Raw genomic sequence first — 23,035 nt, 5'->3', positions numbered from 1 at the left:
GACCGCCCTCGTACAGCGCGCAAACCTGCGGACCAACATATTAGCACGGACCGGTAACGCCCAAAGTCGGAGTCAGCATGTGTCCTAGGTATTAAAACTTGTGTAAAAATATCCACAGCCGAACCTATAACCTCCTCCTTTTTTGGAGTCGGTTAAAAAATGTGATAAAAACCTATTCTCAGACCTAACAAATGTAGTATAAAAATTTCATTAAAATCGGTTGAGCCGTTTTGGAGGAGTTTGCGCACAAACACTGTGACACAAGAATTTTATATATTAGATGTAACAGTGTTAGAGAATCAATAAAAAAATACTATCCATTGTCAATTTGATCACAGACCAAAAACCAAAGAGATAATTCTGGTAATATGCACATTGCAGTGTGTGTAATCTAACTACTATTATAAAGAGGAAAGATCTAACTACTATTATAAAGAGGAAAGATTTGATTGTTTGTTTGTCTTGAATAGGCTTCGAAACTACTGGACCGATTTGAAAGATTCTTTTACCATTGTAATTCTACATTAATTCTGCTGAACATAGGCTAAATCTTATTTTGGAAAAATATAGGGTTCCGTAAGATATTTGGGATTTTCGGACGCAAATAAACTATCACGGTTCAAAATTTCATGCTCCTACGTTTCCGCATTTTTCGTAAAAAAGTATTTCGCTCGCGTTTTAACCAAAAGTAAACAAAAAACCAGAATGTAAAAGAATAAGACTTTATTTCATATAACTTATAAATAAAGAAAGACTAGAGGAACAAAAACATAACAAAATTACAAAACACTTTGGACTACTATCACTTTACATCTACCACCAGCCGTTGTTGGCGGCTACGAGGCTGGAGCCGCAGCCGTGGCCAGAGCCGCATCCTGAGCCGTAGCCGATGCCGGAGGCATAGCCGGAGCTAATGCCGGAGCTGATGCCGGAGACGTAGCCGGAGCTAATGCCGGAGCTGATGCCGGAGCCGTAGCCGATGCCGGAGACGTAGCCGGAGCTAATGCCGGAGCTGATGCCGGAGCCGTAGCCGATGCCGGAGGCGTAGCCGGAGCTAATGCCGGAGGAGTAGCTGGGAGCGGCCACCAGCTTGTTGACGGAGACGACGCGGGGCTCGTTGACCACCTTGCGCACGCTGACCACCTGCGGCACGTCCACCACACGCTGCGTGTTCACCACCTTGTTGACCGTCACCACCTGCGCGGCGGGCGCGGCGTAGCCCACGCTGGGTGCCGCCCAGCCCGATCCGCCCAGCGAGTAGCCGGCCGAGCTGCCGAGGGAGTACCCGCCCAGGCCGCCCAGGGAGCCGCTCCAGCCGCCCAGGGAGCCACTGCGCTTGTCGCGGTTCACGTTGCCGGCGGACGCGCACGCCACCACAGCCAGGATTACCACCTGAAACGTAATCAGAAAATTAATTTCCAAATCCCAATATTAAGTACTATTCAATTGGGTTTCGAGTACACCATAGTTAGAATCGTGATGTGAAATTTTTGTGGTTTTATTAATGTATACTCACAAAAGTTCTCATGTTGTTGGGTAATGAACTGGTGTTTATCTCAAAGGATATAAGCGAGTGATACTCTTGCTGCAAATCATTTCTAATTTATATCATATTTTTTGCACTATTTTGCAACCCTGTCCTTGGTGTCTTCGTAGATCACATCTCATTATACAGTGTGGCAAGAATTGTATTTTTTTTACTAATTTTAATTAAAAATATTAGTTATCCTTGTGTGATAATCGGTTTATCACACAAGGAAAGTTAATTTTATCTTTATAGGTACACTATGTTTTTTTGCACACATACATAATGTGTGCAATAAAACATAGTTTGCTCTGATCTCAATGACACTAATAAAAAAATATTAAACTTGTAAATAGCAAAATAATAATTAATTATAATATTATTTAATGTTCACACGCTAAAGTAAAATTACAAATAAAAACTAATAACTATAGTGTAACAATGGCGGCCTTATATTATTTATTTATTTATTTAACTACTTATTGCACATACCATGAAATACAATACATACCTACACACAGAAGAAAAACGACACAACAGGTACTACTGTCTACTTATCTCTAACAGTTTCTTCCAGCAGTCTCGGAGAGAAATGTGATAGAAAATATCAGATAGGGACATATAAATTATAAAAACTAGATAATAATACACAATATATAATTTAAAAATAATAATACTAATATCGTGTGTTAATAATAATATAATAATCGTGAGCCACTTTAATTTCTTTCTTAAATTGATACAATATTATGATCGTACTTTTTTAGCCCAACGCAGATGGATGCAGAAATTCCGCAACCGTTCCAGTTTTGATAACAGCTCTTCGGTAATGTCCTACTAGCAGGAGTCCGCCTAGTCAAAGGTATGAAAAGTAAGGGTCTGAACTGTTAAGTTGTTGTGTTTTAGTATGTAAGGTCAAGACTTTTTGAAAGTTTGTCACTTTGTTCGTATAATAAATCGGAGTACAATTATTAAACATGATCTTGGCACAATGCAAGCGCTTGATCATGTACTTACTACCGACTTTGTGACTTTTTGGGATTCACCAAGAGACCAAAAGAGTAAGCCCAATCTGCAATCCGCTGTAGATCAGTATTGACGTCGCTGACTGCTTACTTATAATTTATCGCCAATCGCACATTGAAAACATAATAATATAATGTGATTGACGATAAATCTGCAAGTAGTCTGCATAGATGGATAATAATGGTCCATGATGCCTGCAATAAAATAGAGATGAAAGTTACATAATATGACTAAGGTCACTGTGTTACTAAAATTGAGAATGTTAACAGTATTAACATTAGATGAAAGTATATTATGTAGATAAAAAGTAAACATATGTCATATTTTCGTAACATAATATGTTCTTCAGTAAAACTTGTTTCAAGCACAAACTTCAAGCAAATATTTTTATATACTTTCTAAATACATAATTGAAAAATAATAAGAGGAAGTGCCGAGTGCGTAGTACTCATACATACGTGTATACCGTATACTACGGAGTACAGTTATTTAGCACAATAACCGGCGCTCGGCCTTGAACTTATCGCGTGAACTTGCGACGTCAGCGGCCGGCGCACGCGCAGCCCGCGTGTGACGTCACCGGGTCATTGCGCGCCGCTGCAACCTAAATGTCAATGCGAAAACCACGAGGCTGAGATTGCAGCATCACATTTTGGTCCTAGTATATATTGTGATGACTCCGAGACGAGGATATCATTCGCCAATCCTAGCACCACTAAGATAACCAAACATCATCATGAGAGCATTTGTAAGTATATCAAATGCGACAGATAAGAAAATATAATCATCGATTTCGAGTACGACACATAAAGCTTGAATATTGTTTGGAGTTAAGATTGTTATTCCATTTTTTTTCACTTTTTAATAGTAAATAATTGAAAAACACCGTTATTAAATTGCAAATATTTGTCTTATAGGTGGTAATCCTGGCTGTGGTGGCGTGCGCGTCCGCCGGCAACGTGAACCGCGACAAGCGCAGCGGCTCCCTGGGCGGCTGGAGCGGCTCCCTGGGCGGCCTGGGCGGGTACTCCCTCGGCAGCTCGGCCGGCTACTCACTGGGCGGATCGGGCTGGGCGGCACCCAGCGTGGGCTACGCCGCGCCCGCCGCACAGTTGGTGACGGTCAACAAGGTGGTGAACACGCAGCGCGTGGTGGACGTGCCGCAGGTGGTCAGCGTGCGCAAGGTGGTCAACGAGCCCCGCGTCGTCTCCGTCAACAAGCTGGTGGCCGCTCCCAGCTACTCCTCCGGCATTGGCTACGGCTCCGGCATCAGCTCCGGCATTAGCTCCGGCTATGTCTCCGGCATCAGCTCCGGCATTAGCTCCGGCTACGCCTCCGGCATCGGCTACGGCTCCGGATGTGGCTCCGGCTACGGCTGCGGCTCCGGCCTCGTCGCCGCCAACAACGGCTGGTGGTAGACCTGACTCGACTCGTCCAAAAATCTCAAAGTCTGTTTACTCGTAATTTATTGTTATGTTCAATTCTTCGTTGATTTAGTTGTTTAAAATGATTACAAATATATTTTTACAAAACAATTTATCCGGTTTCAATTATAAAATATCATGTACCTACTCTTTTTAATTATTAGTAGATATCGAGTGACAATAGTAATTAATAATAATTGTTAAGAATACAAGCAATCGTAATTCGTAAGATTAAACTTACCACTAAACAATATTCAGTATGCCATTAATTAGCACTAAGCGGCGCGCGTTGATGTCTATTGTACGAGTACTATTGAACAGAGTTATACTGGAGCTTTCGTGTTCCTCTTTTAACTCCAAGTTAATAGTAAAGCAGGTTATAATAATATTATGTTTTACATTATAACGTGCAATTAGTATAATACGATGTTTTATACTTGTCTGTTTGGGACTCATCTCACATTTCGGACAACGACAAACATGCTCATTCATTATGTAAATAATATTATGTTTGTTTGCAGGTACCTACCTTGCCCTACCTACCTTGAAATGACTACAATAATGCAAAACTCTAAAGACATTCGCGGCGCGCATAATTGCCTGAAACACAAAATCAACTCATATATTTTGTCATAACGTGCTTACCCCCCGCTCTATAAAATTAAGTATAGACAAAAAATGACTATAATTTATTATAAAGTCGGTATATATTTGACTAGTATTATATTATAGCGTTTGATTCGATTCAGCGGTTGCAACACGAGGTCGGGGCAGTTTTACATATTCAACAAAACATTTTGTGCATTATTTTTAATGAACTTATAACCGGGTCAAGTTCGGAACTCGCACCATGAATAATAATCATATTAAAATTAATATTCACCCGTTGCTAATTATTTTATAACTATAGGTAGCTATCTAATAAAATCATCTCAAGCTATGGTAAACAAGGTATGTAAAGATAGCAACACACTTTTGTTGATGCGCATGTTTAGATGAACTCCTAAACTCAGGCCTTTGCATCCTTTGTGGATGGTTTATACAGTATTTTCAGAGCATAGTAACCACTCATTAATATACTGTAAAGCCTACGAATAATGTTACACCAATAACGTGTCAAGTGAATAGAAATTTAAATGTTGTCCCACAAAACGCTGAACATCTATAAATATTTTTATTAGCTAGTTAGCAATAAATATATTTTTAAGATCGTAACCGTATTGTATTTTTATGTTGTTAGTCCTAACGCACAAAAGAATTTTGGGTACATCGCGTAAACTAATTCATCAAGCCCCATACGCTCACCGGTGAAGGAGTTCACCGGTGAGCGTATATTGGGGTGTCTCGACACAATATAATATCTATAATTGTGTCTCGTTTCCCCACGATCGACGGGTTAAATATTATTTATAAATTACAATTATATTTTGGACATTTTTGTCTTATGTTTTAGCCTACACTGTCCCACTGCTGGGCAAAGGCCTCCCCTCTTTCTTTCCAAAGTTCACGATCCTGTGATGTTGTTGGCCACTCTTTATCAAACGATGTTGTTTAGTAATTCATAATTAATTATTTTATTTTAAAACAGGGAAAAAAACAAGTTACACTCTCTCTAATATTATAAAGGCAAAAGTTTGTGAATTCGTGAGTTTGTGAGTGTGTATGTTTGTTACTTCTTCACACTTAAACGGCTGGAGCGATTTCGACAAAATTTGACAAGCAGTTAGCTGACCTACTGGATTAACATGTTCATAAAGCTTGTCATCGAAACCATAATAATTTTTTTAAGCATTAATTGCATTTCAGTATATCAAGTGTCTTGCAATAGTTTGACTCTATCGTCAACATTATGCACTCTGCGTTTTGTATGTTTAATTAACATAATATTTTTCTTTTTCCTTATTCTCACGTCAATACATAAGGAAACTAAGGCTACTGTATTCAGTAACTTCGATATGATTAGATGTATTCATGGTGTGGTTGCCTCACATCGGCCCAGCGGTGCCTCCCGAAATATTAATTTTATGCGTTTTTGTTGAAAACCGCCAAGGATGGTGTTACGACACGCACCGCTGTTCCATATATATACCCGGCCGACCACCACACACTATCAGTTCCATCAGCCCCAAACAACACACACCATGAAGACCTTCGTGAGTATTACCAACATTTAAAAAAAAATTTAAAAAAATAAAAAAAGTATTTTCTATGTACCATGATACTGAAAATGGAATTGATACTTTTTAAACTTTAATTTTTTAAACGCTTCCCGTGATTTTAGATAAAAAATTACATATTATTGATACCTAGTGGTGTAAAAAAAATCTCTCGGAAACCGAAACAAAGGAAGGCCCTTATCCAATCCTAAAAGTATGAAAATTAGCTTTATAAACTTTTATTATCTAAGAAATACATAATCATTATATTTTTAGAAATAGTTAACTTTGTTGCCAATTACAATTGATTTTAATAGTAACGTTAAAAGACTTGCAAAAAGTACGAAACTTACGAACAAGATGTGTAACAATCAATGATTTTATATGAAAATACCGTTTAAATAGTAAAATTTATAGTCGATGCATTATATGAAACAAAAACTCGTAGCCAAACTTTGACGAGTCGGTTAAAAGTGTGCAATGTCGAAATGGTCAAAATACAAATATGTAACCTTCCGGTGGCCGGTGCTACACATCTCTATGGAAATGTATTCCGATGTTGCGCAAGTTGTTGATGGTGCCAGGTTTGGCAGGCCCGTGGAGCCACTAGCCAGGTCACGGCGACATTACAATTATTACAATATTACTGAATTAAATTATCATACACGAGAATCATTTACATATTATTTAGAAATTACTGAGGAGGACATTCGAAAAATAAACCCAAAAATTATTTTTTTTTTTCATAAAATACTACTACCTATTATTGTCACTTTAAAGAGCGTAATAAAAAATGGACACCCGGATGGAACGAAGTCGCTTTCTATGGAAGAGAGAGAGAGAAACAGATAGAAATACGCGCACGCCGCATGGCTTACAAGTATAGCAAAAAAGTGTCGTTACAATTTTTGGTCGTAATTTTTTCCGTCTAGCCCCTTTTCGCAACGCGCGATAATTAACTTCGTTACAAAAAATATCCATAATATCTATCAGATTTCTAATGTCATCTGAGTTGGATCTACATCACCATTGTTGTCCCCCAGGTCGCAATCCTCGCCCTGGTCGCGTGCGCGGCCGCCGGTAACGTGCGGCCCAAGCGCGGCTTCCTGCACGGCGGCTACGCGCCCAGCATCGGCTACTCCGCGCCCGCTCTCGCCGCCCCGCTGAGCTACTCGCCCGCCCTGGCAGCACCGGCTATAAGCTACTCCGCCCCCGCCCTGGCCGCGCCCGCCCTTAGCTACTCGCACGCCCTGACCGCCCCGGCTATCGGCTACGCTTCCCCGCTCTCCTACTCGTCCCACGCCCTCGCCGCCCCCGCTCTCTCCTACTCGACCCTGGCCGCCCCCGCGATCCGCTACTCGGCGCCCGCGCTCGCCGCACCCCTGAGCTACGCTGCTCCGGCTCTCGCCCCCTCCCTCGCCTACGCCCCCCGCCTCGCCCCCGCCATCGCCCCCACCGTCGCCGTGGCACCGGCCCCCATCGCCGTAGCCGCCCCGGCCGCCAAGGTGGTGACAGTGAACAAGGTCGTGAACGCTCAGCGCGTGGTGGACGTGCCTCAAGTAGTCAGCGTGCGCAAGGTGGTTAACGAGCCCCGCGTGGTGTCGGTCAACAAGGTGGTCCCCGCCGGCCTGGGGCTCGGCTACGGCTCGAGCTACGCTGCGGGCTATGCCAGCGGCTGGTGGTAAACGCCAACACGATTATGTTCCAAAGCCAAATGTGATTTTAGTTTATGTTACTCTTATTTTTTAAATATAATTTTGATACAAAATTACACGTTGTGTTTTAATACTTTTGTTTGCCTTATATTAATATTATTGTCGTCTAAGTTTGATCATTTTTATCTAGATCTCATTCCAAGTTTATTGGACTCCAGTGTACCTTACTTTTAGAAAATCTCTCAATTTTATTAGTGACAATACTTAGTTTATTTAATTTGGCGCCTACATTGAACTAAATACAACGCCGTTGACTGTTTATTTGCTCTTGTAAATAATAATAAATTAATCACATTGCGTTGTTCTTATAACAAATTTTGCTGGAATATTTTAGCAGGCGCTTAAGTCGCCGTGTTATGGCTTGTTTACACGAATTAAGTTAATAAGCAGTTAACTAGACTTTAACTAAATTTTAAGTTGTTAATTGCACGTAAACACAAAATTTAGTAGCAAGTAGCAAGTTAAAATTTAGTAAGTACTAAACTAGATGACATTTAGAATTTAGTTACAAGTCTTGTCTACTTAATACTTGTAAACCAGCCATTAATGTGACTTGACCATGTGTTAGACTAAGAGTATATTTACTTATTATCACTAGATTACTATAATAATATGTAAAATATTTTATGGTCTAACACTACGAATAATAAAAACTAAGGAAAAGTAACTCCGTCAAAACATGCCCCACAATACTTGTCAAAAAAGTGTACCTTAGGTACACATTTCAATACATTTGCAATATTTAGGTCACCTTGAGCGGTACTAGGCTGACGTTACATGACAGATCAAAAGGAACCAAATTTAAAACGGTAATAGCATGGGAGTTACGATTCCTTAGTTTTTATTATTCGTAGGTCTAACAAAATTCTACACGTTTGACGGTAAAGATCAACTTGTTTGGATTTTGGCACTGCCATCGAACATGTTTCAATCTAGTGCCGCGTCCAAAATTCAGCACCCAGTAGAAATGTAAATGAGTTTCTGGTGGTACGTTTAAACAGCTGATACGCTACATTGTAACGACAATGAAATGACTCATCGTAAGCAACGCTCACTTAGTATCCAGCAAGTGTCACTACTCACAACCTGTGACTAGACAATCTACGCATGTTGTAATGTAATGAGAATCTGATCACGCGCTTCTTAATGAATGAAACAGGAGAGTATCAGAACAGTAGCAGTTTTATATTGTCGATCTCTATTATATTAAAACTGGGATTTCGTGGAAAAGAGGATGTTTTAGTAAACCACAAATAATAACTTAAATTGCTGTCATCGTTTAGGACAATTCCTCATTGCAAATTAAACGTTTTTTTATAAGTACTTGAGTTTTTACATGAGTTGATGCTAACGAAAATCAGATAGTACTCTACATAGAGAACCGTGATATCTGTTTTCCGTTCTAGTCTGCATATATTTAGAGGATAAGATCTCTACAAACTCTACCTTAATTCCCAAACTCGATAACAATGGCCGCCCGTAACAAAGAAGTATTCGGGGCAATTACAGAGCTATGTAGACTGTAGAGGCTGTATGTAGAGAACGTATGGCGCAGTAGAGCAGGGCCTCTCAAAGTGTGGTACGCGATAGTTGGGTTCACCAGACGCCGCAGCAAGAACTACATTTGTAATGTTATCAATATGTGCACAGTAAGGTATATTTGTTTGTTTGTACATGATGCCGATAGATTAAATAAATTAATATAATTATAAAAGAAGTTTTGACACTGTATTTTTTTGTTACCTTTTAGTGAAATAAGAACCATATAATTATAGTTTCGTCATAGGTCAATTTTAATATTTCGCATGAGTATCATTTTTCATGGAGTTAGCCGAGTTTTAAAACTTTCGTGGAACAAAAAGTTTAGGAAACCCTGTTACAGAGTCTGCAAAAGCTATGTGAGGTCGCAAGTATGAACGCAGCATTGTCAAAATTTTCACATGTGTGTCCGTGACACATGTGGCTACTAAAGGTATTATACAATTTTCCAGATAATTTTGTATAACTAGCATTTTTGTGTAAACAATATTACCTGCGATCCATGATAAGTACCAAGTTATATATTCTTGTTTGTGGTGCCGGTTTCTGTACAAACTAACAAGCTATAGGAGTATTATAGGGTATAAATATACGTTTAATATTAACAAAATTTCACCTTGACCAGCTTCAAATACGAGCAATTTCCCCTTACAACCTTACCTTAAAAATTTAGATACAAAGATTACGACCACAGAGACTACAGACGTAGTCGATATACTTATTTGTACATGAGTATGTGACGGCGCTTTATTCGGTATCGGTAGTGCGGGAACTTTGTCGATTAATTAACCTTTCCGAGGAGTCTGTACCTTGTAGTAATGTAAGAGTGTTATCAATTACAAAATGACATTTTTTGAACCGAAAAAGGTTAACGAGCCGTAATTATTTTTTCGAAATGCGTCCAAAGGTCTTATGAAGGTCAATATACAGCTACTGCCAACTCTAAACTTGAAATATACGGTTGAATTGAGAAACCTCCTCCTTTTTTTGTCGTTAAAAAACCTTTTTTTTACAATGTCTGTGTTTGCTAGATACTCAACTTTTCGAGCAAAGATCTTGATCTTTCTAGAAGACATTTTAGACATTGAAATACCATATTATATTGCAAATCATACAATGCTGTACTGCAAATCGACAGAGAAGAAGAACACACGCTGTTTCGCTTTTCTAGCGAGTAAACAATAAAAAAGGAGTACTTGTGTAAGTGGGAGATTAAAGACTCTAATTTCTTTGGCGCCCTTTTCCTAGTCCTTTGCTTGCTGCCTCCCTTTGCTTAGCTTTTGTGTACAAATGTCATTAAAAATTGACCATCAACACTATTCGCGACAGTAAGGTGAGCGTGAGAACCTGAGAGAAGGGAACCCAGAGACCTTCGGGACCTTTCGTCGCCGATCTACAAGGACGGATGGGTGCAGGCTGATGATGATTATTTAAAATATATAAAAACTGACCTGCACAAATCTGAGTTATAAATAAAATAAAATAAAATTAGCCTTTATTGCTGTAAACTTATAAAACATAATTTTGCTATACCTTCATCTAATTTTAACTAAACATTTATCATACTTAAATTATTCTAAGTTTAACGGCATTCGGGTGATTTTTTTTTTTGCTTGTCTTTCGACATAGGCCTCCTCCAAAGATTTCCATTTTTCTCTGTCCTTTGCAACTCTGATCCATTCTGTACCAGCCACCTTTTTCAGATCATCTTCCCATCTTTTCGTTTGTCCACCTTTGCTTCTTTTACCGTCTCTTGGATACCACTCTGTTATTATACGGGTCCATTTATCTTGCCTTTCTCTTAACATATGCCCTGTCCATCGCCATTTTAGTATTCCATATACAGAATGTGCCTGTTTGAATTGTGTTCTGTTTTTTATGTGTGTTAGTTTTACTTTGTCTCTTCTATTGACTCCAATGATACTCCTTTCTATACTATTTTGGCAGACGCTTAGTTTATTTGCTTGGTTTTTTGTTAATGACCATGTTTGGCTACCATATGTTAAGCAGGGCAGGATACAGGTGTTGTAAACTTTTCTTTTAGCTTTCATAGGCAATGCCTATTAGGCATGTCTCTGTCCTTCATAACTTCGCTAAGCGACCAGTATCTCTTCGAAGTGTTGGCAATCCTCCTATCTATTTCTTTATCCATAGTTTTGTTGGGCGAAATTAGTTGTCCTAAGTAGACGTACTCGTTAACATATTCTATTTTCTGCATATTTACTATGATTTCATATGTTTTTGAAGAGTTAGTCATGGCTTTCGTCTTGCTGATATTCATTCAGTCACACAAATCTGAGTTTAAGTTAGTTAAATGGAACGTTGTCTTTATAAAGAACAAGGATGAAACACTTTAACTCTGATCTGCGCAAGTGGGCCTAAGAAGTTAATTTGAATAATATAAAAATTTAAAGTCCTAAAATATTTGTTTTTATACATTTATACAAATCTTGACGAAAATGTTACAAAGGAAAAGGATAAAACATAATTTATTTAATTATATAATATGGAAATTTATCTTATATATAAAATTCTCGTGTCACAAGTGAGTTCACAACGTTAGCACCGTAATCCTCCGAAACGGCTTTACTGATTTTAAACAAAGTTTATATAATGCATATTCAGTGGGTCGAAGAATCGGCTACTGGGTACTTTTTATATTGATAAGTGCATTTGTTAAATAAATAATAGTAAATTATTACAACTCGAGACTGACGGCGACCATTGTTTGTGCGACGGGATAGCGATGGACGTTGCCATGGTGACATACTTATTTAGTCACTTCAATCAAATAATATGGGCGAAATACTTTATATGGCAAAGAAATGTTTGCAGGGACAGCTAGTTTTGTAATAATAATATAATAACTAGATAACATAATCTGAGAGTTACGTTTTTCCATACAAAAGACATCAACGACATTCATAGATGTATATTTTAGTATAATGCAATGATATTCTATGTTACTAACGTAACTAGATTAGAAGTTTACGGTAGCAACGCGTTGCCACTTCGAAGATGCCTGCAGGCATATCTCACATACATAATGACATAACGAATATATGACTTGACATTGTCTTTTGAACAAAAAAGTGGTTACGCATTGCTGAGAATCTTTTGTAAGACATTGATACTCTAGTATTTTAGAAACTCATTGGTATAATGTGTTTTTTGTTTTTGCTCGATATTACAGCAAATACAGAGGCCTCATGAGATAATAATCACGTTAGTTCAGCTTGTTACAGTTTATGGTACACACGGGATGGCAAAACTACAAACACGTATTTTGATTGTGTCATTGGAGTTTGGGCTAAGTGAAGTGCAATAAAGATTAAAAATAATAATATTTCATATTAAACAGGGCAAGAATAATAATAGTGGCAACTAGATGTCGCATGAAACTACGTAAATACAAAAGCAAATTCAGCAGCATTCGATTGTTCCCGCCGAAATAGTAAATTTTTTTACAATCTCTACAAGTTTTGAAGCCACCGCAACTTTTGGAATTATATATTTTAATTCAAACAAACAAACAAATATTTCCTCTTCGTTACGTGCAAAATAAATATTATTAATATTATGATTGTGATGATATTGTGACCTGCATCGAAACTTTCCCCGCATGTGGACGGTGGACCAAGTTCAAAGTCATTATCTAAAGTCAAAGTATTCCGCGGTAACTCGGTGTATGCTCGGCGTATCCTCGGCGGGTATTTCGCCGAAATATGATGCAAGATAAAGGTGTTCGCACATTATAACGTCTCTAAAGAAACCCAGCGTTATTATAGAAAATATTAAGTTCTATGTGACTCAATTATAGAGGTTACATTTGAATTCTATAATAATATGTGCTTTTTATGTATTTTTATGTGTTTTTTGTTTTTCTGACACGTTTCGGCTGCTTTCTAGTACTCTAGTATCGCTCAAATGACAGAAAAATAAAAATGCTCTACGAAAAAATCCATAGGTGCTCAAAACTATATAAACCACATTCACGTTAACAAAAAAAATGCTATTTGAAGAGTTATCGTGCAGTCGTAGTGTACTCGAGCCTTCACTCGACAAAAAGGTATAATATTATGTTACAATTCCAAAGATCGTTTAAAAATTCCAATATAAGTATGTAAGGAAATCGGGTCATATTAATTTCAGCGTACTTATCAATGCCATACTCATCAATGGTAAACATGTTGCAAAAGTATATAGTATACAAGAATAACATTTATTATCATTATTTTGTAACTACAAGTAAGTATACTATCTTGAATGCTATTCTAGAGGTGTCAGCGGCAATGATGCCGCTGACACCTCTAGAATAGCATAATAAATTAATATATAGAATAATAAATTTTCTTTATACACACGTATGAACGTGTGTATAAAGAAAATTCGAGGAAACCGTATATTTTCCTGCAATAAAAATCAATGTTCATCACCTATCTACCATGATATTATATTGTAACAAATTTAGAATTTCGTCGAAAAGTAAGTGTGAAATTGTATAAAATAAGTTGGCCCCATTTCTGTGTAAAGCGATGATATAGAGAAAAAGGATATAACATTAGAAAAAATATGAACAAAATACGTAGGTAAAGTTTCACGTTTTTTACGTGAAAGATTGTCAACGTAGTTACGTGAACTCGTCGCGGAACCGCGGGCCGGGCGCGCGGCGCGATCAGCTGCTCGTCACGGCTGCACCAGCTTCCTGAAAAACATTTTAATGTTCATCGTGCATACAACATAGTTGTGTGTGTGTGTGTGTGTGCTCTTTACTTTCATGTACAGTTTCATGTAGTCGCTGAGATATCTATGTAACATTTTTCTTGTTGAACATATTTATATTCGGCTTTCATATTATATTTGTAGCAAATTAAAAAATATATAGTTAAGAAAACGTATAATGTTATGTATTATGAATACTTACAATAAACCTTTGTATAAGAAGTTGTCGTAACAATGATGGCTTAAACTGGCCTTCAATTTTTTTTATACGTGGGAGAGCCATGCTTCGGCACAAATGGGCCGACTCGACCGGAGAAATACCACGTTCTCACAGAAAACCGGCGTGAAACAGCGCTTACGCTGTATTTCGCCGAGTGAGTGAGTTTACCGGAGGCCCAATCCCCTACCCTATTCCCTTCCCTACCCTCCCCTATTTACCCTATTCCCTCTTAAAAGGCCGGCAACGCACCTGCAGCTCTTCTGATGCTGCGAGTGTCCATGGGCGACGGAAGTTGCTTTCCATCAGGTGACCCGTTTGCTCGTTTGCCCCCTTATTTCATAAAAAAAGCTACATTAGTACTTTATAGGAGCATAATACGAGTATTTATTATTGACTGATTACCCCACCCCTGTCTTCCACCCCCCCCACCCCCCACCTCTTCCCGCAGTAACCCGCGCAAGTCCTTGATACCTTCTCCTCGATCCTCGATCTAGTCACTAGTCACATCAGTGACAAAACACAAACACCATTCCAATGTTAATTACTATGCCATTCAAATTGCATCGATTCACTACGTAGACAAACTACCATTAAATTATACTGATGATGATTTAATTTTCTTTTTCAATAAAATATGAAGACGACTTTACAACAATAATAAGTTTACCATACTTCTCCGAAAGTCTCAAAAGTTATCGGGGAACTCTCTTTCCTATCATTTCTTTTAGAACATGACAAGAACCAAGTCTTGGTTCCTTCGACATTGCAAGAAATTGTCATCTTTACACTCAACAGAAAACGTAGGGCGAGTATTGTCCCCTCACAATTTAAACCACTAAGTTTAAAATTGTGAGATTAGGACCGTTAAAACCAGTTCGAACTCTAATCGTCGAATTTGTAACCCACATATAATTTTATAGTATCAAATTCGTGTTTTGCAAGTGTGTAGAGTTACCACGAGTGTCGCATACTCTCTGTTGTTGTAATTCCTATGTGGGTCACTATTTGCGAAAAATCTGAGGAAAATTAAAAATATATATTTTTAAACAAGGTTCAATTTCAATAACTTTTTTTACTATTATTTAAAAAAAATAACTTAAGTTTACACTAAACTTATTTAGTTGATTTGCTATAACGTGACACCAAGATAATGTCTAAGTAGATGTAAATCAAAACGTCTATGAAGTTTTGAAAATTATAATTATAATATGTACGCAGTAAATCTTGGTCAAAGTATAAAACCTCAAATGAAAAGGAATAAAAACCACAATTGCTTCAACAAGTCGAGCTCGCCAGCTCTTAGAACTTTTTTAAATCTTGAATAACGTCCAGGATTAAAGCTAAAATACAACTCGTAACCGATTACCGTTAGAACACATTCTTAATTTAAATTACCTTAAATATAAGTAAAGCATCCCAATTGAGTAACTACCCGTCCCAGTGTCAGTGCGTGCGGCGCGCGGGTCCGCAGTAATTAATCATAATGAGAGCGGTGTCGCAACGCGCAGGGGGCCGCAGCGGTGAGGCCGAGACACCACCGTATATAACGCCCGGGGTCCGACACACAGTAACCACTCGCAACATGAAAGCCATCGTAAGTGTCCTTACTCCTTAGTCCTTAACCATAGTCGAGTCGCCAGTTAAAAGTCAGTAGCCAGAACAAAAGCTAGTGTCATTGAGTTTGGAAAAGCGGTTAAGTTTGCATTGGACTCGTTCTAAACAATACAGCTCGCAGCTCATGTGTTTTATGAGAACCTTCATATTTTTTTTAAATCTTTTTATTTTAATTAACTGTTGTGACTATAGCAAAAATAACGGAACCGTAAAAAGAATTAACAAGTGTAAATAAAGCTGTTTTAAAAAATGCATTGATCAAATGCAGTATTTTCAAATACTCTCCATGTGTGTTCATCCTCTACTGTAGTCTGTTCTAATATATAACCTGGACGCACACAAAAAAAAAACCATTAAATAAAATATGTGTCATTATATTTCTTTATACCGTGATAAAAAACGTAGGTACCTATTGGATTCCATTCCCGCATCAACTTCTAACGATCTTCTTTTCTTTCTCGTTTTCAGATCTGCATCGTCCTGTTCGCCGCCGCCGTCTTCGCCGCGCCCGAGGGCAAGCGCGACAAGCGCGGCTACCTGCACGGCTACCACGGCCTGGAGTTGGGCCACAGCCTGGACCTGGGCCATAGCCTGGGCCACGGCCTGGGCCACAGCCTGGAGCTGGGCCACGGCTTCGGTCACGGCTTCGGCCACGACCTGCACCTGTCCGCGCCGATCGTCCACGCGCCCGCCGCTAAGATCGTGTCCTACAACAAAGTGGTCTCCGTACCTAAGGTAACAATCTTAACGTGCATCCATTTGAATGCAATATTAATGCAGCTGTGCTGTTTGTTCGATCTAGTTCATTTTCTATCAAACTACAAAACTGTTGACATGTCAATTTTGTTTATTTTTATAAGGGACTGGATCAAACGAGGTACAAAGTTGCACTCATTTTTCCATCAAAATAGTAGAATAGTTAAACTTGATTGACTGTGACATACAAGAATATGTTCCATACAAAAGACATCACCGAGCTCAAGTAATATCATGTAATACAAAATATGCGGTAACTATACTATCTATGTGCGCTGCAACTATTTTTTCGATGCATTTGGACCTTTGTATTTTTTTAAACTCTCTGTCAATTTGCGTAGAAAAATGGAGATTGACAAAACCAGTTTAACTGTGCATAATATTAACTTATTGTTCACGTAAGTTAAAAATAAATCAATATTATGCACATTTGTGGTCGCGTGTGTGTTGTCTATGATCATATTTTTTCATTAGCGTCATAATAACCGTTTAAGTTTATTATCACGTCGCCGGTAATGAGCTTCCGACGTGAACTACGTGATCGAGTACTATTCATTTACGTAGGAAATATTACAGAATAGATTTGTTTGTATAATAATATGAGCATAACACAATTTTAATAACATTTCAATATTGAAGAATAATATTTCATATTATTTTTGTCAATAATTGATTTTTTTATTAATATCAATATTCAACATGATTATAAGTAAGGGTGCTATGGTGGGGCAAAAGCACGTACGTACCCTGCTCAATCATTTGACTTCATTTTAAAAAACATGGACTTATTTTTTAGTCAAAGAAAAGTCCCGTCGTATGCTATTTGATGATATTTAGAGTATAATAATACAATATTTTTTTAATAACAAACTTATAAACCATATAATTTTCTCTCCAGGTTGTGGAATACCAGAAGATCGTGTCCGTACCCAAGGTGGTCTCCGTACCCGAGGTGGTGAAGGTCTCCAAAATCGTCGAGACACCCCACTACCACGGTCTCTCGCACGGCTGGTGGTAATTTAGAGATATAATTCAATAGCCGAAGTACAAAATACTAAAATTTTATAACAAACGTTTTTACCATGTGCAATATTATGGAAACAGACTAAAATATAAAATGTTTTGTTATACAAAATTATATATACAAATGTAATACAAACGATATACACTGTGATATTATGCTGAATGTGAAAAATCATAATTTTCCTACCGAGCGTCTGAGGCTCTCTACCAAAACTATTTAGTTGTAAGAAATAAAAATTATTTTTATAAACTATGTCGCATTATTTATGTTTTGTCTAAAGCTGCTGCACACCGTAACTTATACTTTGTTCAAATTCATAAATACTACTTTAAGAGACACTACTAAGAGTCTACATCCTATTAATCTACATTCAGAATTTATGACACGAATCCTGAAGACACAAACTTACCGTTTTGCCGAAAAGCTTGAAAAATAAATTTTTTGGACCTTTGACCCTGAATAAAAAATTTTGCACACATTGTGGATATGATTGGAATTATGGGGAACTTTCAAATTTTATTCGTAATCACAACAATATTACCGATTTTCAGCTTGGTGCGAATTTATGCAACCTTACAGGGATACAATGGGTTGACTAGGGTATCAAGCACATACATTCATTGTTCCTCCGATCTTATACCCCATTCGTTTTGTTTGACCGGTCCCACGACACTATTCACAATCAATACAAGTCATAACACATAAGTTAGCTTCCGTTATTAGTTGTCGCATGTATAATAGTTCAATAATTTTATTTCTTGTTAATTTCTAACCATTTTGGAAATAAAACGTTTTTCACTTTTAATTGGAAATTTGCCCTCTGATCGAGCGTGTGAATGGCAAGCACTAATGGTAGTATCGCGTGAGTGAACATATTACAACTGATACTGTTCGTCGACCTTGACTCATCAAACTCCACCAGTGCTTCTCACACCATGCTATTTGAGACGTAGAACAAAGGGACCTTCAAATTATATTACAAGTACTTGAGAGTTGAGATATAAATTTTTTTTATGAAATAAGGGGGCAAACGTGGAAACGGGTCAGCTGATGGAAAGCAACTTCCGTCGCCCATGGACACTCGCAGCATCAGAAGAGCTGCAGGTGCGTTGCCGGCCTTTTAAGAGTGAATAGGGTAATAGGGGAGGGTAGGGATGGGAAGGAAAGGGAATAGCCGAGGCTAAGGAAGGGAATTGGGCCTCCGGTAAACTCACTCACTCGGCGAAACACAGCGCAAGCGCGTGAAACAGCGCTTGCGCTGTGTTTAGCCGGTTTTTTTGAGCCGGTCGAGCCGGCCCATTCGTGCCGAAGCATGGCTCTCCCACGTATAAAAATTTGAAAGAAAGAAAATATAATTTATCCATAAAAATTTACATCCATAAGGCCGGTATTTCGGGGCCATTTTGAAACTTGAAATTGACGCCGATTTTGTATTTTTTGTGTTAAAATGTTCTAACCTGCGTTTTGAAATCGTCGTTATTTAAACCGTGCTCTTTTTATGCAAAACCTATCAAGCAAATCACTATTCACTCACACCCAAGTAGGTGTGTATCATGCACCACCTATATATTATGGTACAAATAATGATTAATTTGTGCGAAATGTTGGAAGGTTACAAGTTAAACCTCTTCGAGTTAGATTTTGCATATTGAGTCTAGCGTTGAGAAATGTATCGAATACGATCATCTATTACGCCGCGGCAGGATTAGTATACAGACTATACATAAATACAGTATACACGTGACGACATCCGCAGGAGATTGTCCGATGTACCGCCGAGGAAACAACAACCGGTAGGAGGGTGTTCTATATTTTTGTAACCGACTGCGCCAAGACAAGGTTATGCATATATTTTCTGTGGCATGCCGAAGGGCCTAAACAACTTGACAGATTTGATTTGACTTGAGTTTTCAGTTACAGTATCAGAAATCAAAAAAAAATCAAAAAATCTTTATTTTCATTAAATTTACATATTTGCAATGTGGTGGAGTTCTCCTTTTAAGTAGAACTTGTATTAGGAGAGACCCGCTCTATCGGTCTAACATGAATTACAATATGACATTACAGTGATTTATGCTTGTTCCATAATAATTGATTTTTTATCTAAGATATAAAGGCCTAGTATAAGTTAAATAATATTTCTATATTTTAGTTTCAAATGTGTGTGTGTGTGTGTGTGTGTGTGTGTGTGTGTGTGTGTGTGTGTGTGTGTGTGTGTGTGTGTGTATTTTAGTGCTCTATTTATTTGTGTTACAGGTGTTGTAATAATAAAGGTATACTTATATATTTTATTTTTCAATATTATGTATTCTTTGTAAATATAAATTATTGAGCATAAACATGCATACACATATACTTATACTATATGTGTTTAAAATATTATTGTAATAAATAATATATATTACATGTAATAAAAATGAATATTTGCACGGTTATTGCAGTAGTTGTTCAATCTCCCCATAGGTTAATTGTTTAAGCCAATTCATTAATGTTTTTTTGCACTTACTGTATGGAATTGAGTAAATCTGTTTAAGTCTGTTTATTTTATTATAAAGTATAATAGAACATATGCAAAATTGTTGTTTTGCAAATGATGTACGCACTGTTGGTAGGGTGATAACACAACGAGGGTTTCTTTTATTCAGTACACTCGATTCTATTTTTGTATTTTTATGTGTCTTAAGTATAGTTTGAAGTATATATAGTTTTCTTACAGATAGAACATTACAATCTTTATAGAGTTGTTCTGTGTTGTAGATAATTTTCTTTTTTATCATGATTTTAAGTAGCCCTCTCTGTGCACGTTCTAGGTTTATTATATGTGTCTTTGATGAGCCTCCCCAGACCGTTATGGAATAAAGAATTACAGATTGTACTAAGGAGGTATATATATTTGTTATAAGTTTTTTATCCATAATGTTACGTAAGTATCGAAATATCCAGGTTAATTTTCTGATGCGGGTTGAGACAGCAGTTAGTTGCGGGATCCATGACAATTTACTATCAAGAATTACACCCAAATATTTAGTTGAGTACACCCTATCTATTTTTTGACAAGAACAGTTATTATTTGGTCTTAAGTTACAATGATGAGCTGTTATATTAAGATTACTAGGGGGCAGGGTTGACGTATTGATAGCAAATGGGATATAGTTAGTTTTACTTGTGTTTAATGTAAGTGAGTTTAAGTTTAGCCATTCAATTACCTTATATAGTCCAGTTTCCGCACATTTATATACTGTAGACCAGCTTACGTCTTCAAATAGCAATGCTGTGTCATCTGCATACGATATTATAGTACAGTTATGTAATTTTAAGTCTGTTAAGTCGTTTATAAACATCAAAAATAGGGTTGGGCCGAGCCCACTACCTTGAGGGACAGAATATTCAGAAGTTAACATTTCATCACTAGTGATGTTTGAGTCTAGCTTTACTTGCTGTGTTCTATTAGTCAGATAGCTGGTCATAAGTTCCATAAATGGACCTCTGATTCCCATTTTCTCCATTTTTCGAAGAAGAAGTGGTATATGAACCGTATCGAATGCCTTTTTTAGGTCTAGAAAGATACATAGTGTTTTATTTTTAGTATCAATGCTTTTTGTAATACGCTTTACCAGATCATGTATGGCATCTTCAGTACTAAGTCCTTGCCGAAAGCCGTATTGGGATGTAGATAAAAGATTATTTTTATTAAGATAATTTATTAGGCGTATGTTAATTAATTTTTCAAGAATTTTTGCTATTACTGTCAATACCGATATCGGTCTATAGTTATTAATATCTTGCCTATTACCGTTCTTAAAGATTGGGTGTATTATTGACCGCTTTAATATTTTTGGAAATGTTCTATTTCTGAAGCTAATAACACTCAAGTGTGTAATTATGGGAGTTAGTGTGGATTTAGCCATTTTTATGAATTTGGTCGGTATTTTATCCCAACCTGCTGCGGATTCGGACTTAAGGTTAGTAATTATTTTACTTACTTCCAATGCGTCGGGTTCAACCATGCCTATTGTGTGTAAACATGATGGTAATAAGTTTATGTATTGATTGATTGTATTTTGATTATTTTTTATGTTTTCAGCTAATCTTTTGCCAATATTATTAAAATGATGATTGACAAAGTTCGCGGAGTCTGTTGGATTGTTTTTTAGTGTAATTAATTCTTTATTAAGTGTTTTTTTTTGTTTATTTAAGTTAGTAATATTTTTAATACAATTCCATAAAGATTTGTTATTTGACTTAGCTTTGTCGATAAGTTCTCTTTCGTAATTGGTTTTAAGTTTTTTAATTAAGTTAGTGCAATAATTTCTATATCTTCGATAGGTTATTTTAAGAATTTCGTTATTTTTGTCCTGCCTAAGTTTATATTGTAGTTTATTTCTATTTCTAATACACTTTAATATACCAGGCGTAATCCATGGCTTAATTATTATTTTAGTGTTCGCTGGTTTAGATACTGTGGTGTTTAGGTTAAGAGAGTCCGAGATAATAGATGTTAAATTTGTAGCTAATTTATCAGTGTCATTAATTGTAAATAAGTCATCTGTAATTTTAGATTTGAGGGTTTGCAGTGCTGCCTTGTAATCTGTATTTATTCTAGTTTTACTGCGTGTGTGTTGTTTAGTTTTTGTGTAAATAAAAAGACAAATCATTTTGTGATCAGTGATAGTTGTGTTAAGAACCGCGATTAATCCGGAGTAATTATTAGGGTTTAAGTTTGTAATTACGTGGTCCAAACAGCTGTTTTTTCTTGTGTCAAATGTGTGTCCTAGTAGCAATCCATTAGATGCCATCATATTGATATAATTTTCTGTGTAAGTACTATTATGACCTTCTATTATATTTATATTTATGTCTCCTAGTATAATTATGTTTTTGCTACGTAAATATGAAGAATTTAAGTAATTATTTAGTGAAGTAATAAAGTTACTTGGGTTTTTTTCTGATGGGGGCCGGTAAATACTGACAATAAAATGATATGGCGTAGTTACTTCTAGACAGGAAGCTCCAGCAAGTGTTATTTCTTTGACATTATGTTCGAGTGTCTGTTTAATAAATAATACTACTCCATCGTTCTGGTTAACTTTTCTAATTGAATGATATGTTATATAACCTGTCCTATGTGGTAGGGATTTCTGTGAGTTAATTCGGCATTCTGATAGCGCGATTATATCAGTGTCATTCTTTAGGAAACTTAAATTGACCTCAAGGTCATCAATATTTGTATTTTTATGTATGCTTCGTATATTTTGTGAAATATAGTATAGCTACCATACTGTGTAGTACAAAATTAATTTAGACCCAAAATTCC

The 23,035-nt window shown here is 37.1% G+C and overlaps 3 protein-coding genes across 3 annotated transcripts; 2 read left to right on the top strand and 1 right to left on the bottom strand.

The window, feature by feature from the left end:
* Positions 1 to 813: 813 nt before the first annotated feature.
* Positions 814 to 1,528, bottom strand: LOC121734984 (keratin, type II cytoskeletal 5-like). The gene is made up of 2 exons (XM_042125651.1): positions 1,517 to 1,528; positions 814 to 1,392 (listed from the first exon to the last, which is right to left on the bottom strand). Exons 1-2 carry the CDS (start codon positions 1,526 to 1,528, stop codon positions 814 to 816), a joined length of 591 nt encoding a protein of 196 aa, XP_041981585.1.
* Positions 1,529 to 3,279: 1,751 nt separating this feature from the next.
* LOC121734983 (fibroin heavy chain-like) lies at positions 3,280 to 7,816 on the top strand. The gene is made up of 4 exons (XM_042125650.1): positions 3,280 to 3,299; positions 3,469 to 3,958; positions 4,886 to 4,926; positions 7,175 to 7,816. The coding sequence occupies exons 1-4, from the start codon at positions 3,288 to 3,290 to the stop codon at positions 7,814 to 7,816; spliced, it is 1,185 nt and encodes a 394-aa protein (XP_041981584.1). The 5' UTR covers positions 3,280 to 3,287.
* A 7,994-nt stretch (positions 7,817 to 15,810) lies between these two features.
* LOC121734982 lies at positions 15,811 to 17,863 on the top strand. The gene is made up of 3 exons (XM_042125649.1): positions 15,811 to 15,921; positions 16,410 to 16,676; positions 17,596 to 17,863. The coding sequence occupies exons 1-3, from the start codon at positions 15,811 to 15,813 to the stop codon at positions 17,713 to 17,715; spliced, it is 498 nt and encodes a 165-aa protein (XP_041981583.1). The 3' UTR covers positions 17,716 to 17,863.
* Positions 17,864 to 23,035: the final 5,172 nt, after the last annotated feature.

This window comes from Aricia agestis, chromosome 16, assembly GCF_905147365.1.
Source record: "Aricia agestis chromosome 16, ilAriAges1.1, whole genome shotgun sequence".
NCBI lineage: Eukaryota > Metazoa > Arthropoda > Insecta > Lepidoptera > Lycaenidae > Aricia > Aricia agestis.
Note: the sequence above shows the minus strand (reverse complement) of the source record. Positions and strands in the feature narration are given on the sequence as shown.